This window comes from Canis lupus, chromosome 2, assembly GCF_011100685.1.
Source record: "Canis lupus familiaris isolate Mischka breed German Shepherd chromosome 2, alternate assembly UU_Cfam_GSD_1.0, whole genome shotgun sequence".
NCBI lineage: Eukaryota > Metazoa > Chordata > Mammalia > Carnivora > Canidae > Canis > Canis lupus.
The window spans coordinates 57,501,697-57,515,541 of NC_049223.1; the positions used below are offsets into that span (position 1 = coordinate 57,501,697).

The 13,845-nt window shown below is 44.3% G+C and overlaps 1 protein-coding gene across 1 annotated transcript; it reads right to left on the reverse strand.

The window, feature by feature from the left end:
- Positions 1–2,158: 2,158 nt before the first annotated feature.
- On the reverse strand, positions 2,159–13,177 carry GINS3 (GINS complex subunit 3). The gene is made up of 3 exons (XM_038530905.1): positions 12,845–13,177; positions 5,266–5,499; positions 2,159–3,631 (listed from the first exon to the last, which is right to left on the reverse strand). Exons 1-3 carry the CDS (start codon positions 13,028–13,030, stop codon positions 3,401–3,403), a joined length of 651 nt encoding a protein of 216 aa, XP_038386833.1. The 5' UTR covers positions 13,031–13,177; the 3' UTR covers positions 2,159–3,400.
- Between the last annotated feature and the right edge of the window lie 668 nt (positions 13,178–13,845).

The following is a 13,845-nucleotide window of genomic DNA, read 5'->3' on the forward strand; positions in this document are numbered from 1 at the left end:
TATCCTACATTTTGTTCAACCAGTTACTTCAAGTATAGATTTTTTCTCTTAAATACAAAGATATCTACTTTCAGAAACATATGGCCTCTGCATAGTCATTTTCCTTTGCTAAAATGTGTAAAATATTAATTTTCATTTAAGCACAACTGTTTCAAGCATAAAGGTGAAAAAAGCACTTTTGGGGATTTCTTGAAGGATGGGCAGGGGACCGAAGAGAACAGATAGACTCACAGTGCTCGAGCACATCACTCAGTACTTCTGCATTCTGATTTCACTACTTCAGGTGCAGCGTTCCAGAAATTTTTCAGGTCCAGTGGTGCCGAGACATTAATGAGAAACTCTCTAAGATACTAAAAAATTTCTTAGGCAGAATGTGAAATTTTTATTTAAAATAAATTAGGGCAGCCTGGGTGGCTCAGCAGTTTAGCACCTGCCTTCAGCCCAGGGGGTGATCCTGGAGACCCAGGATCGAGTCCCACGTTGGGCTCCCTGCATGGAGCCTGCTTCTCCCTCTGCCTGTGTCTCTGCCTATGTATATGTCTCTCATGAATATATAAAATCTTTAAAACAAAAACAAACCAAAAAAAAATTACTTCTGCTACACCAGAGGTGTCTGATATAGGCGGTTAAGCATCAACTCTTTATTTTGGCTCAGATTATGATCTCAGTGTCCTGAGACAGCCTTGCATGGGGGGCGGGGGGGTGGGGGGGCAAGGTGTCCCTGCTCAGTGGGGAATCTGCTTGAGAGTCTCTTCCTCTGCCCCTCCTCCTGCTCACCCTCTCTCTCTCAAATAAATAAATCTTTCAAAAAGCAGATTAAAAACAATTTCTACACCAGATCACTGGGGTTAAGTGAACTTTTTAACAAAAGGGATTGGGATGGTGGAATGACCTTTTTCTCAGAGATAGGGTTTTGAGCTGAGAATGAATAAGATCTGATTTATTTTTGAATAAGACCATTCTGGCTGCTATGGTGAGGTCTTAAGGTGGGTAAGACATGGTCAGGTTGTGCAAGTGATTTGAAGGTAGAACCAAAAGACACAGAGAGTAAGGAAAGGGCCAAGGAAGTAGTTGGGTTTTTGTCCCCTGCAACAGGGAGTACTTTTCTGGCCTTAGTCAGAAACAGGGAAGAGAAAGATTATAGGAGGAGCAGATGGAGGAATACTAGCTCAATTTCAGCGATGTTAGGTCAGATGTTTAAGTAGAAATGTCAGACAGGTGGCTGGATGCAAAATCTGGAGTGGGAGGGAGGGGTCTGAGCTGGAGATAAAATTTTGGGCAGTCAACAGCACATAGATGGTATTTAAAGCTTGAGATGGGATGAGATGCCCTCAGAGATGAGAACCGCTAGGGGAGACCCAGGACTGAGCCTGGGGCTCTCTAAAGTTCAGAGGTCAAGGGACTGACCCAGGAGGCCAAGACTTCCCCCACTCCTTCTGCAGCCCAGATGGTCTCAGGGAAAAAAACCTGAATATGGTGAGGTCTTTGTACTTAAGGCCAGTTACCTGGGAACAAAGCCTTAAGGGGAAAGGACATACATTTCCCCCACTCCTTGATTTTAAGAGTAATTTGTTATGTGAATCATTTTGGACTCTTTTTGAAATAGTGATCTCTAAGCCTGATTTGGGAAGGACCGCAGGGAAGAAGGGTAGTAATTGAAAGGCTTGAAGGCAAACTTGTGACTGGAAATAGGTTTCAAAAGCTATTTGTAATAATCTGTTCAAAACGTAAAACAGGGAATAAATTCTGCACATGCATCCCCACATAGCCCTGGCATGTGACTCTGGCGCATTTGTTTTTCCAGTAAGAGGAAAAAAAATGGCAGCTGCCTTTGGCCAGACTTTAAATACAAAGCTATCTGTGAAAATAGTGACTCCAAAAATGAAATGATATGCTCTTCTTACCCTATGAATCCTCTCCAGGGCCCTGGCTATATGTAAATGCTATGCTAGCAATGAAGTCCCACCTTTCCGGGACACGTCTTGTTCCTACAGAGAACGTACCTCACATTCATGAGTCTGGTGCAAACAAAAGAGGAGTCACTGACACACAGGTTTAATTGGGCATTACTGTTGAATTTGATCAAAGACAAAATTCTCTGATCACTTTGATCGTCTGTAGTACTCGAGTTACAGAAATAATACTTGTACAAAATGTATTCATGTGCAAAATAGATCATTTATTTAGCATCAAAATTAAATTATAAAAACATTGGTTTCATCTTGAAACATGCATTTAAAAAGCCATTGTGGCATTCTAAATTTGCAGGGAGACGTGCACAATCTGGATACCCAAACCCCTTTATAATTTCTAATGACAAAGACAACTGTCACTCGTGGGAGGCTGGTGGCAGCACAACTACCCTTCACATGCTGGCCTGCAGGGAATGAGGCCTCTTCCTGAGCCAGCATTTCTGCCTTGATCTTCGGAGGAAGAGCTTTGTGCTTGCTTAAACAGATCCTTGATAAATGGTCAGGAATCCTCTCCGTAGTCAAGCTGCTGAATTTACTGAAGAGGAGAAACATAGTCACGGCCTCCTGCCCACTTAAATTTGTCATGTTAAGCTTCTCAAACGGGGCTCTTCCTAACCAGCAACCCTAAAAGTCCAGCTTTCAATGTAGTAATAAGGGCTGGCTAACACCCTTTAATAACTACTTTGCAATTCCAAATGACTCCCTGTTGGCTCTTCTAGGGAGGGAACTGATTGCTGTGCAGGTGGTTCTGAAGCTCTCAAGCCAAAAGACAGGCGCAGGTTAATCATTCCCCCCGCCCCCACCCCAGGCTGACTGCTGAGTTCTGAGACGCTCAGTCCCTGCCCTGATGACAGAGGAGGAAAGCACTGCCTTCTCTTTAGAAGCCCTGCCATTCATCTGCCTTTTCCTTTTTCTCCTTTATTCGTGGCAACTGTTTTTGGAAACTGATAACTCCCCAGAGGCAGGAGATACAGGTAAGGCCGGTGTCTTGGGGGTGCCGTCCTCTGGACAAACACAAGGAAGATGGGGCAGTTAGGCTTGAGAGAATATTTATGAGCAGGCTAAGATGGCCCATTTGTACCTGCGCTTTGGAGCCATTGAAAGTGGACATGGGAGGCTGTGACACTCCCAAGCATGAGGGATCCCAGTTCCAACTGTATTGCAATGCATGTATTAACTACCCCTATTTCTGGAGGACTTAGGTTTCTCCCTGGCTGTGGATCAGCAGGATAGGATAGTTTTGTAAGCCTTACAGGCTAGGGACATCCTTCAGCATGTCCCAACCAGATGGTCCCACTCCTGGGACTGCTGCCAGGAATAAGTCATGACATGGGACACGGTTCTGGTCCTAGACAAAGTCAGCGAGGCTCCTTTCAAGGACACACAGTGATAACTCCACCAGGAGCACTTCTGTGTTCTCCTGGCCTTCAGCCTTCCATGTCAGTGAGTTTTCTCTTCTTATAGTTCTGAACAAGGCTGGAAGCTGTGATCTGAGAAGCCTGGCCCTTCTCCCAACACTGGAAGTCATTTAGTCCTTTCTGTCCTGTTTGAAACAAGCCCCTCTCCATCTCATCGAGCCTGGCTACCAGAGCTGAAGTGTCTTCATTGTAAGCGTTCTGGGAGGAGTCCATGATGCGGCGAAATCGTCCAATGAATGTCTGGAGGGAGAAGGGAGTAAGAGAAATCAGATCCATCTTTATGGCTAACATTTTCTTTTTAAAGATTTTGTATCTAAGTAATCTCTACACTGAGTTCAAGTGGGGCTCGATCTCACAACCCTGAGTTAAGAGTTGCATGCTCTACTGACTAAGCCAACCTGGTGGCCCCATCCCTGAACGTTTAAAAGTCATGGAGGGAAAGGGTTTGGTCTCGGACTCAGTCGGAAGGAGGTCTGAGGCAACTTTACCACTCGAGGAAGTTATATGACATTGCTACATCTCAATTTCCCCATCTGTGAAATGGACTGTTAGGAAAATCCAATGGTTGTCAGGAAACCAGTGAAGGAACACATGTAGAGCACCTAGCAAATGGCTAGGAAGAGTAAGCTCCTCGAAAAGCCTTACCCATCTGTTATTAGTGACAAAGGCCATAATAATGTCCTGTGACACATGATGACAGGTTTTAACCAGAAACTGATCTAACTGAATACATTTTCTATTTTTTTTTTTTCAGTCTGAGAGCAGGACAGAGACACGTGTGATCTAGGAGTGTCATTCTACCCTAGGGCTCTGAGGCCAAACCATAAGCCCCTGCTGAAGTTTCATCAACTGCCTCATGGCAATGTCACCTCCTATATAAGCAACTTTATAGGACTTCAGAGCAGTGTTGGGAAAAGAAAACACAGAACTCACTAACAAAGGGCAGTGTTCCTGGTCAAGAACATGCTTTGGTGACATTGTTAGACCAATGGGTCTTCCTCATTTTTAGTTTCCTGTTCAAGTTTCCTAAGCTCCAACTGTCTATAGTCTAGGTATTATCTGAATGGATTGCAACAAAGTTTTTCTTTCTTATCCACATTAAAAACAGCACCTGTACATATTAGGCCAAACAACCCTTGAGCCTGATGGATGGCATGTGCACAGCCCAGGGAGAAAATGTGTCTTCAGCCTCCAGTTCTTCTAAAGCTAGAAATGAGGAAGTAAAACAGGAGGTAGGAAGGATGGTTTCTTCTAATATTAGCAGGATAAAAAGTAATTATGGAAAGTTAAAATAAGGTCATATAGTAAGGATGATAATATACATAAAACATTACTTTATCTGTAACCTGACAGTAATAGGCACCATTTATGAAATAGCACGACATCATCTCACTGCGATGTGATAGTTTTAGTACTATTATATTTCCATTTAGCAGGTAAAAGTTGAGAAGCCTAGAGAGGTTAAGTGACTTGACCAAATTACACAGTGAGTACATGGCAGGGCCACATCTTAACCCCAGAACAAGGGAAGTGAACAAGAACACATGCATTCCTGCCAGTCCTGGGGCTGGACTGGGCTGGGGTGCATTTGAGTGCCTGTCATGTGTGCTCAACCATCATCCCTTTCTTATTTCCAGGACTTCCTGCTGGTCCCAATTCTTTTTTTTTTTTTTTTTTTTTCCCAATTCTTAATAAACAAATATGAAGAGCCCAGACCAATCACTTTTAAGTATGTATATCATTGGAAAACACAGTCTGTTGGTTGACATGGAATGACAAATACACTAACTGTATAAATGATGCAAGTCTGGGGCTTTTGCCATGCCAGCTCCGGGGCATGTGCAGTGTCCTGGCTTTTCACATTAATTACTTGCCTGCAGGAGAGACTCGGAAATGTCTGCATTCTCTGGACTGTCGAAATGCAGGAGCTGGGAGCCAAACCCATAGAAATGTGGCCCCAGCTTGTGGAGGTCCACCACATTGGCATCGGCACTGAACACTGTCCTCCAACCTTGTTGGTAGATCTTGGGAAGTTCCACAGAAATGATCCGCCGCTTGTTGTCAAAAAGTCCCTTCGCCAGCCACAAGGGGAGTTCAAGCTTGGAGCCCTGCCTCAGACAAGAATGGAGATTTTTAAGAGCAAATACCATAGTAAATGTGTGTGGCAGAAAGGAAATATACACAGCTTGAGCACTATCAGTGCTGCCTATTCTCTTTGGGGGCAGAGCTACCAAACACAGAAGATCTGGATGTGACCTGAAAAACTGAGCTGCACGGGCTGAAGTTTCATAAATGTCATGATGGAATGGTGAGAGAAATGGATTTAGTCCACAAAAGCACAGAACAGAAGAATGGGGTAAAGGGAAAGTTTTCTAACTCACAAATAAAAACTTCTAATTGCAGATACTTCAGAAGTATAATAAACATTTTTGCTTCCTATGAATATCTATTGCTCATACATGTGCTGGGGGCCTACTGTGTGCTAATCACCAGCCTGGGTGCTGGGGGCTCCCAGGAAAAGTGGCATCAGCCTGAGCTCAGGCCACAGCGCCTCTCTGTCCCGCTTCACAGCTTCAGAGGTGACAGAAAAGATAAATGTCTATATTTTTAAAACATTAAGAGAATTGGGAAATATGGTGAGATGGCCATGATAGACCAGAAATGAAGAGAAATGTCCAAAAAAATATAAGTCAAACATAACTGAATCAAAGGAGGCAGCAACAGCATAAAACTGCTGCAAAAGGTAGGAATGGCTCTGTGGTGTGTGTGAGCAGAGCTTTCTGCCAACCTCACAGGGCCGGAGTGACAAATCCTGAGTTCAAGGCTGCCAAGCAGCCAGTACATAAGGGACCAAGATTTGAGAAAAAAGGGACAGAGAGAGAAATAAGTCCAATATCTGGTACCGAATATTAAGACTAATTAGGCACCAACTTTAAATAAATTTTTAAAAATCAAATGGAAATTCCAGATCTGAGAAATGCAAGAATTGAACTTTAAGAACTCAGTAGGGAGGGACGCCTGGGTAGCTCAGCAGTCAACCATCTGCTCAGGGTGTGATCACGGACTGGGGATCAAGTCCCACATTGGGCTCCCTGCATGGAGCCTGCTTCTCCCTCTGTCTGTGTTTCTGCCTATCTCTGTGTGTCTCTATGAATAAAAACAAACAAACAAACAAACTCAGTAGGGAGCGCCTAGGTGGCTCAGTCCATTAGGCTTCTGACTCTTATTTTGGCTCAGATCACTATCTCAGGGATGTGAGATTGAGCCCTGCATCAGGATTCTCTCTGAGCACTATCAGAGAGAATAGTGCTCCGTCTGCCCCTCCACCCCTTAAGAAAAAGAAAAGAAAATAGATTAAGTCACATTAACTAGCTTACCAGATTTGACACAGTCATGAGTTGAAAAAAGGGTAAATAGAAACTATCTAACTGAAGCATAAAAGGAAAATAGAGAAAAGAGCGTAAGAGACATATGGAATATGGTGGAAGGAAAGGAAGGAAGAGAAAGAAAAGAAAGAAAAGAAAGAAAGGAAAGAAAGGAAAGAAAGGAAAGAAAGGAAGAAAGGAAGAAAGAAAGAAAGAAAGAAAAGGAAGAAAGAAAGAAGTCAAACCTGCATGGAATTTGAAGCCTGGAAAGAGAGGAGTACATTGAAGCAAAGAAAGTATCTGAAAAGACAAAAGCCATGGATTTTCCAAACTAAAAAGAGATATTAAATCACAGATTCCAGGAACATTATGAACACCAAGTAGGATAAATATTAATAAAATCACAATTAGGCACATCTTACATTGCTGAAAAAATGAAGACCTAGAGAAAATCCCAGAAGGTCCTGCTGGTGGGAGTGAGGAACACATCTCTCTCTTTTTTTTTTCACATCTCTTTTACAAAAGGAGCAAAAAGAGTCAAAGTCATCTTCTCAACAGATGGAAGCCACAAAATAATGAAAATAGAATGACATCTTATTTTTTAAAGATTTTATTTATTCATTCATGAGAGACACACAGAGAGAGAGGCAGAGACACAGGCAGAGGGAGAAGCAGGCCCCATAAGGGGAGCCCGATGTGGGACTTGATCCCGGGACTCCAGGATCACGCCCTGGGCTGAAGGCTGGGCCACCCAGGGATCCCGAATGACAGCTTCTTAAAAAGGCCTGAAATAACCGCAAATCTAAAATTCTATGCCTAGTGAAAATAACCTTTAAAAGCAAAGGTGAAATAATGACATTTCCAGATAGGAAGTGTACAGAAAGTTAACATAGCCTGAGACTGCCCTCCTAGGAAGGGCCTGCTTACAAGGTTGGTCTTTGGTGGGTGTCCTAGAACTTGGGTTTCAGGAGGGTTCCCAGTATTCTCAGGATGGATATGAGTGAGTCACTGTGCTTAAACAGTTTACGCAACGTGCTTTATGCTGAATACCTGCTTTCCTTCTGGGAGCCTGGAATCTTGATATATGTTAGGTAGAGTGCTTATGTAACTAGCCTTCAATAAAACCTTGGGTAGTGAGCCTCTAACTAGGAAGTCTAACGAGCTTCCCTGGTCACGATATTTCACGCACATGGTCATAATGCATTATTGGAGAAATTCAGTGCATCCTGTGTGACTCCACTGGCGCAGGACTCTTGGAAGCTTGTGTCCAGCTTCTTGCAAACTTCACCCCACACACTCTTTCCCTTTGCTGATTTTGCTCTGTATCCTTTTATTATATTAAAATTTAAACATTAGTATGACTGTATGCTGAGTCCTATGAGTTCTCTTAGTGAATCATCAAACCCAGGGTTGGTCCTGGGGATCCTTGTACAGACAGAAATGGAGACAGACCCGAAGACACAGAGTAAGGAAATCTTGAAAGGAGAATGAAAATGATCCCAGAAAGAAACATGGAAATGCAGGACACAAAGTAAATAGTAGGAAGGCAAAAATAAACACAAACATATCAATAATTAAATATAAACAAATTAAGTACACCAATTGGAAAACTGTCAAACCAAAGAAAAACAAAACCCAACTATACGCTGTTTAAAAGAGATATATCTTAAATATAAAGACACAGAAAGGTTGAAAAAATGCCATGCAAATAGTAGTCAAAGGAAATAAGCATACTAGAGATAAAAAGGACATCTGACAAGAATAACAGGATCATCATATCCACAAGAAAAAGAGGTGGGTAGCCCGGGTGGCTCAGCAGTTTAGCACCGCCTTCAGCCCAGGGCATGATCCTAGAGACCCGGGATCGAGTCCCACGTCGGGCTCCCTGCATGGAGCCTGCTTCTTCCTCTGCCTTTCTCTCTGCCTCCCTCTCTCTGTGTCTCTCATGAATAAATAAATTTAAAAAAAGACAGGTAGCTGTTTAAACTGACAGAAGTAAAAGGAGAAACATGCAAATCTATAATCTGAGTGGGAGACTTTGGCATATCTCTTTAGATAAATAACAGCCAAAAGGTAAGAATATAAAAGATCTCAACAAAACAAACAGCAAACTTGACCTTACATTATTTATCACACACCATGACTTCATAATACACATCTGGTTCAAGTGCATATAGAATGGTTAAGTGTTATGTTGGAGTATAAAGCAAGCCTTAACTTTCAAAAGACTGAAATCATTCAGATTACATTCTTTGGCTACAGTGGAATGAATTAAGCTAAAAATCGAAAGCAAAAAATAAAGAGCAAAATCCCAACATGTTTAGAATTAAGCACTTGTCTTCTAAATAACCCATGAGTCAAAGAAGAAATCACAAGGGAAATTAGAAATTATTTTGAACTCATTGATATGAAAATAAAATACAACAAATCAAAACTTGTGGAATGCAATTAAAGGTGTGCTCTGAGGAAATGTAGAGCTAGAAAATGCATAAAGGCAGGAAGAAAAATCAATAACCTGGGGACCCATCTCAAAATGCATTGTTAGTGCTGAGGGTGGTGGTGGTAGGAAACAATGAAAATTAAGTCCAAAGAAAGTAGAAGGAAAGAACTAATTAAGAGCTTAATGAGCTAGAAAACAAAGGTACAAAGGAGAAAACTAACAGAGCTGTAAGTTCTTTTAAAACACTAATAAAACAGGGGCACTGGGGTGGTTCAGTAGGTTAAGTGTCTGCCTTTGGCTCAGGTCATGATGGGGGAGGGGGGGAGGGTTGTCCTGGGATTGAGGCTCACATCAGGTTCCCTGCCCAGCAGGGGAGTCTGCTTCTACCTCTCCCTTTGCCCCTGCTCTGAACTCTCTCTCTCCCAAATAAATAAAATCTTAAAAAACAAATAAAAGCCTAAGAAAACAGATGAACACATGGGAGAGGGGAAAAAAGAGAGACAGAAGGAAACAAACCATAAAAGGCTCTTAACAATAGCAAACAAAACAAGGGTTGATGGAGGTAGGTGGGTGGGGGATGGGCTAGATGAGTGATAGGGATTAAGGAGGACACCTGTTATGATGAGCACTGGGTGTTATGTGTAAGTAATGAATCACTGAATTCTACTCCTGAATTAATATTTCATTGTACGTTAACTGGAATTTAAATAAAAAATTTGAATAAATAAAAAATTTGAAGAAAAAAAACACTAATATAATTGATAAACACCTAGCAAGACTAATGAAGGGGGCATTTCTTATCAAGAATAAAAAACCAAGACACCAACATAATCCTACAGATGTCAAAAAGACAGTAAAAGGAGATTTCGAATATTGTACCACTCCATCTGAAAATGGAAATGAAATTGTCAAATTCCTAGGGGAGAAAACAATATACCAAGAGTAACACAGGAAGAAACAGAAAACGTGAATAGTTCTATATCTACAAATGAAATTAAACACGTCCTTAAAAACCTTCCTACACAAAGCTCCCATACAGAAGAATTCTAAATAATTTACATAGACACTCTGCCCTAAAAGAAGTACGTAACTCCCTATTCCTTAAGTGAAGCTGTGCATGACTCCCCCCCAAAAAGAACAGTATGGAGGGTGGAAAAAAGTAGCTTTACGGTGAAGAATCCTGAGAAACACTACTTCAGCTGGGTGATCAAGGTTCTATCAATGTGATAAGTCATGCTGACAGCATGAGCTCTTGATATGATACGATAAAAGCAGCACTTTACCTCTGTTTTCTTCCTCCTCAAAACCTGTCACTACAATCTAACCATGAGGGAGATGTCAGACTAATCCCAATAGAGGAACATTCCACAAATTATCTGACTGGCACTCCACAAAACTGTCAGTTATTAAAAACAAGGAAAAGCTGATAAACTGTCACAGCCAAGAGTGGCCTAAGGAGACAAGATACTAAATGCAATGGGGATTCCTAGATGGAATCCTGGAACACAAAGTGACATTAGGTAAAAGAAGGTAATATGAATAAAGTATGGGCAGCGATGCACCTGCACCCCAATGTTCATAGCTGCAATGTCCAGAGCTATTGTGGACATATAGCCAAACTACGTTGAGAGCCCAAATGTCCATCAACAGATGAAGGGATAAAGAAGATGTGGAATATATATGCAATGGAATACTACTCTGCCATCAAAAAATGAAGTCTGGGCAGTCTGGGTAGCTCAGTGGTTTAGCGCCTCCTTCAGCCCAGGGTGTGATCCTGGAGACCCAGGATCGAGTCCCACGATGTGCTCCCTGCATGGAGCCTGCTTCTCCCTCTGCCTGTGTCTCTGCCTCTCTCTCTTTCTCTCTGTGTCTCATGAATACATAAATAATATCTTAAAAAAAAAAAAAGTTTGCCATTTGTGATGACATGGATGGAATCAGAGTATTATGCTAAGTGAAATAACTCAATTAGAGAAACATAATTATCATATGATCTCACTCCTTTGCGGAATTTAAGAAATAAAACAGGATCATAGGGGAAGAGAAGAAGAAATAAAACGAGAGGAAAAAAATAAAATGAAATCAGAGTGAGAGGGCAGCCCCGGTGGCGCCGCGGTTTAGCGCCGCCTGCAGCCTGGGGTGTGATCCTGGAGACCTGAGATCGAGTCCCACATCGGGCTTCCTGCATGGAGCCTGCTTCTCCCTCTGCCTGTGTCTCTCGCTCTCTCTGAATGAATGAATGAATAAATAAAATCTTAAAAAAAAAAAAAAAAAGAAATCAGGGTGAGACAAATCATAACGGACTCCTCACAGGAAACAAGAGGAGCGGTTGCTGGAGGGGAGGGGGTGGGGTGACCCAGTGATGGACATTAAGGAGGGCACGTGATGCAATGAGCACTGGGTGTTATTATGCAAGTGATGAATCACTGACATCTACCTCTGAAACTAATAATACATTATATGTTAATTAATTAAAGTAAAAAAGGGCAGTGCATCTCAGTTTACCAGTGTGTAGGAGTACAAAATCCTTTATCTACTAAAACGCAAAGCCAAGAAATAATTTATTTTTTTACAAATCAAGAAAACAAGCTTAAGACTCTTATTTAAAAACAGAAGTGGGGCGCCGAGGTGGCTCAGGCCTAGCTTGCGCCTGTGCCTTGGGCTGAGGTCGTGACCCCCGGGCCTGGGATCTAGCCCCACGCTGAGCTCCCTGCTCAGCAGGGGTTCTGCTCCCCCCCCCCCCCCCCGCCTGCGGCTCCTACTATTTGTCCTGTTTCTCTGTCAAAATCTTAAAAAAAAAAAAAAAGAAAGAAAAGCAAAGGCGAATCCTGAAGAAACTATTTAAAAAGTCGCCAGAAAGTGAGGGAAAGCAAGGCAGAACCTACTACTAGTTTCTGACATAAATTTTGCTGGTACCCTCTGACCTTTAAAACGCCGTATATGCATTACTTCGATAAAAAAAACAAAACAAAACAAAACAAATATGCCGAAGTAACACACCCTTCCAAACAAAATGTAGATGAAAGAGAAGATAACAATAACGCCGACGAGCCCTTGCCGGGACGGACCTGCGTGCGCAGTCACAGCTCCAGACTGCAGTCCTAAGCGCACCGCGGGCGGCGGGGCCCTGAGCAGGTGCACAACCGGTCCTGGCCCGATCCCTAGCGTGCGGCCGCGTCCAAGCACAGGGTCGCAGGATCAAAGGCGTCGTGGAGGGAGCCTCTCCCTCGCTCCACCCACGCCCGCGTGGCCCGTGGACGCTCGCGGAGGAGCCCTCATCCTTGCGCAGGCACGAACCTCGCCGCGTGCGGCTCCGAGACGTATCACGTCCTCCTACAGAACCAAAGCTTTGGTTTAAAGACAGACGTGATCAGAACCCCGGTCCCGAAACGGCCAGCAGTAGCCAATTCTACAGCCTTCGACACACGGGGGTGGGGCGGACATGCTCAACTTGGACAGCTTCAAAAGTGAAAGCAGCGGCCTGGCCGCGTGGGACCAACGCTCAGAAACCAGCCGGGCGCGCGGACGCCCGCTTCCCCGCACCGCGGCAGCGCGGCAAATCCCAGGGAGGGCAGCGCCCTGCGACGTGGCCGCGCGGCCCCCTGGGAACTGTAGTCTTTCCGGCGGGTGCCGCGCCCTAAGGCTCACCTGAGGGATCGCGTGGTCAGTCTCGGCCCCTCCGCTCCGCTCCAGGAGGAAGGCGCCGAGGCGGGGCATGGCGGTCTCTGTGCGCACTGGGAGCTTCTCGTGGGACATCAGGATGTCGTCCAAGGACAGAAAGTTTTCCTCAGGCCCCAGCGCACCCGACTCCACCCGGAAATAAGCCTCGGACATGACGGCGACTGCGGCTTGAGCGTCTCCGCTTCCACTCGTGCGATGCCGGGAGCCCGGGACGGAAAAGCAGGAGGAAGCGCGGGCAGCTCCGGGACGCGGAGGGTGTGGCGGTCTCGGCGGCCGCGGGGCGGGATTGGAAGTTTTCCCGCGCCGGGGACGAGCCAGACCGGAGCAGTCGATTCCGGCGGCTCTGCCCAGGCAGAAGCAATCGATAGATAGTGTGCGGACTTGGTCCCACGTGATTAGGGGCGGGAAGCAGTCGAACCCCCACCCCGCCCCGCCCCGCCCCGGGGCAGATTTCTACCCTGCACAGTGTGAGCCCAGTGTGGGAAACTTAAAAAGGAGCTGGAAACGCCCATTGCTGGATGCGTTGTACTAGACTGTGTTTATGTGATCCTCATTAAATGTTTACATAAAATTAAAAACACTTTGCAACACGTTTGGGGCCGTGTAGAAAGGCATCCTTGTGGCCTCCGTCTCGGGCTCGATCAAGTCAGACCTGTTTACTCCCGTTTTGTCACTGTACCTGTTATTCTTCGTCCTTGAAAGAAACATTAAAACAAAAAATCTCCAGCACCAGCCCAAGATAATTTATGCACTATTTGTAGTATTTTGGCATTAGTAAGGGATGGAGTAGGAGGAGGGGTGGAGCACTAGTCCATCCCTGGCTTAAAGGTCCTGAGTTGACTTCAGGGCCTTCCAGTTCACTTTACCATCCACTGGAAATCTCTTGTCGGCTCTTAATTTGAAAAGAGGACATCTGATTGGCCCAGTTTGTCTTTTGGGGAGGGTCATAACAGTCCCATGTTGCCAGC

Excerpts from the sequence above, each read along its gene's own strand:
- GINS3 (XM_038530905.1), bottom strand. The coding sequence starts at position 13,030 with ATGTCCGAGGCTTATTTCCGGGTGGAGTCGGGTGCGCTGGGGCCTGAG. Across the intron at positions 5,500-12,844 it reads CTGACCACGCGATCCCTCAG|GGCTCCAAGCTTGAACTCCC; the intron begins GTGAGCCTTAGG and ends TGTCTGAGGCAG. Across the intron at positions 3,632-5,265 it reads TTTCCGAGTCTCTCCTGCAG|ACATTCATTGGACGATTTCG; the intron begins GCAAGTAATTAA and ends TTCTCCCTCCAG.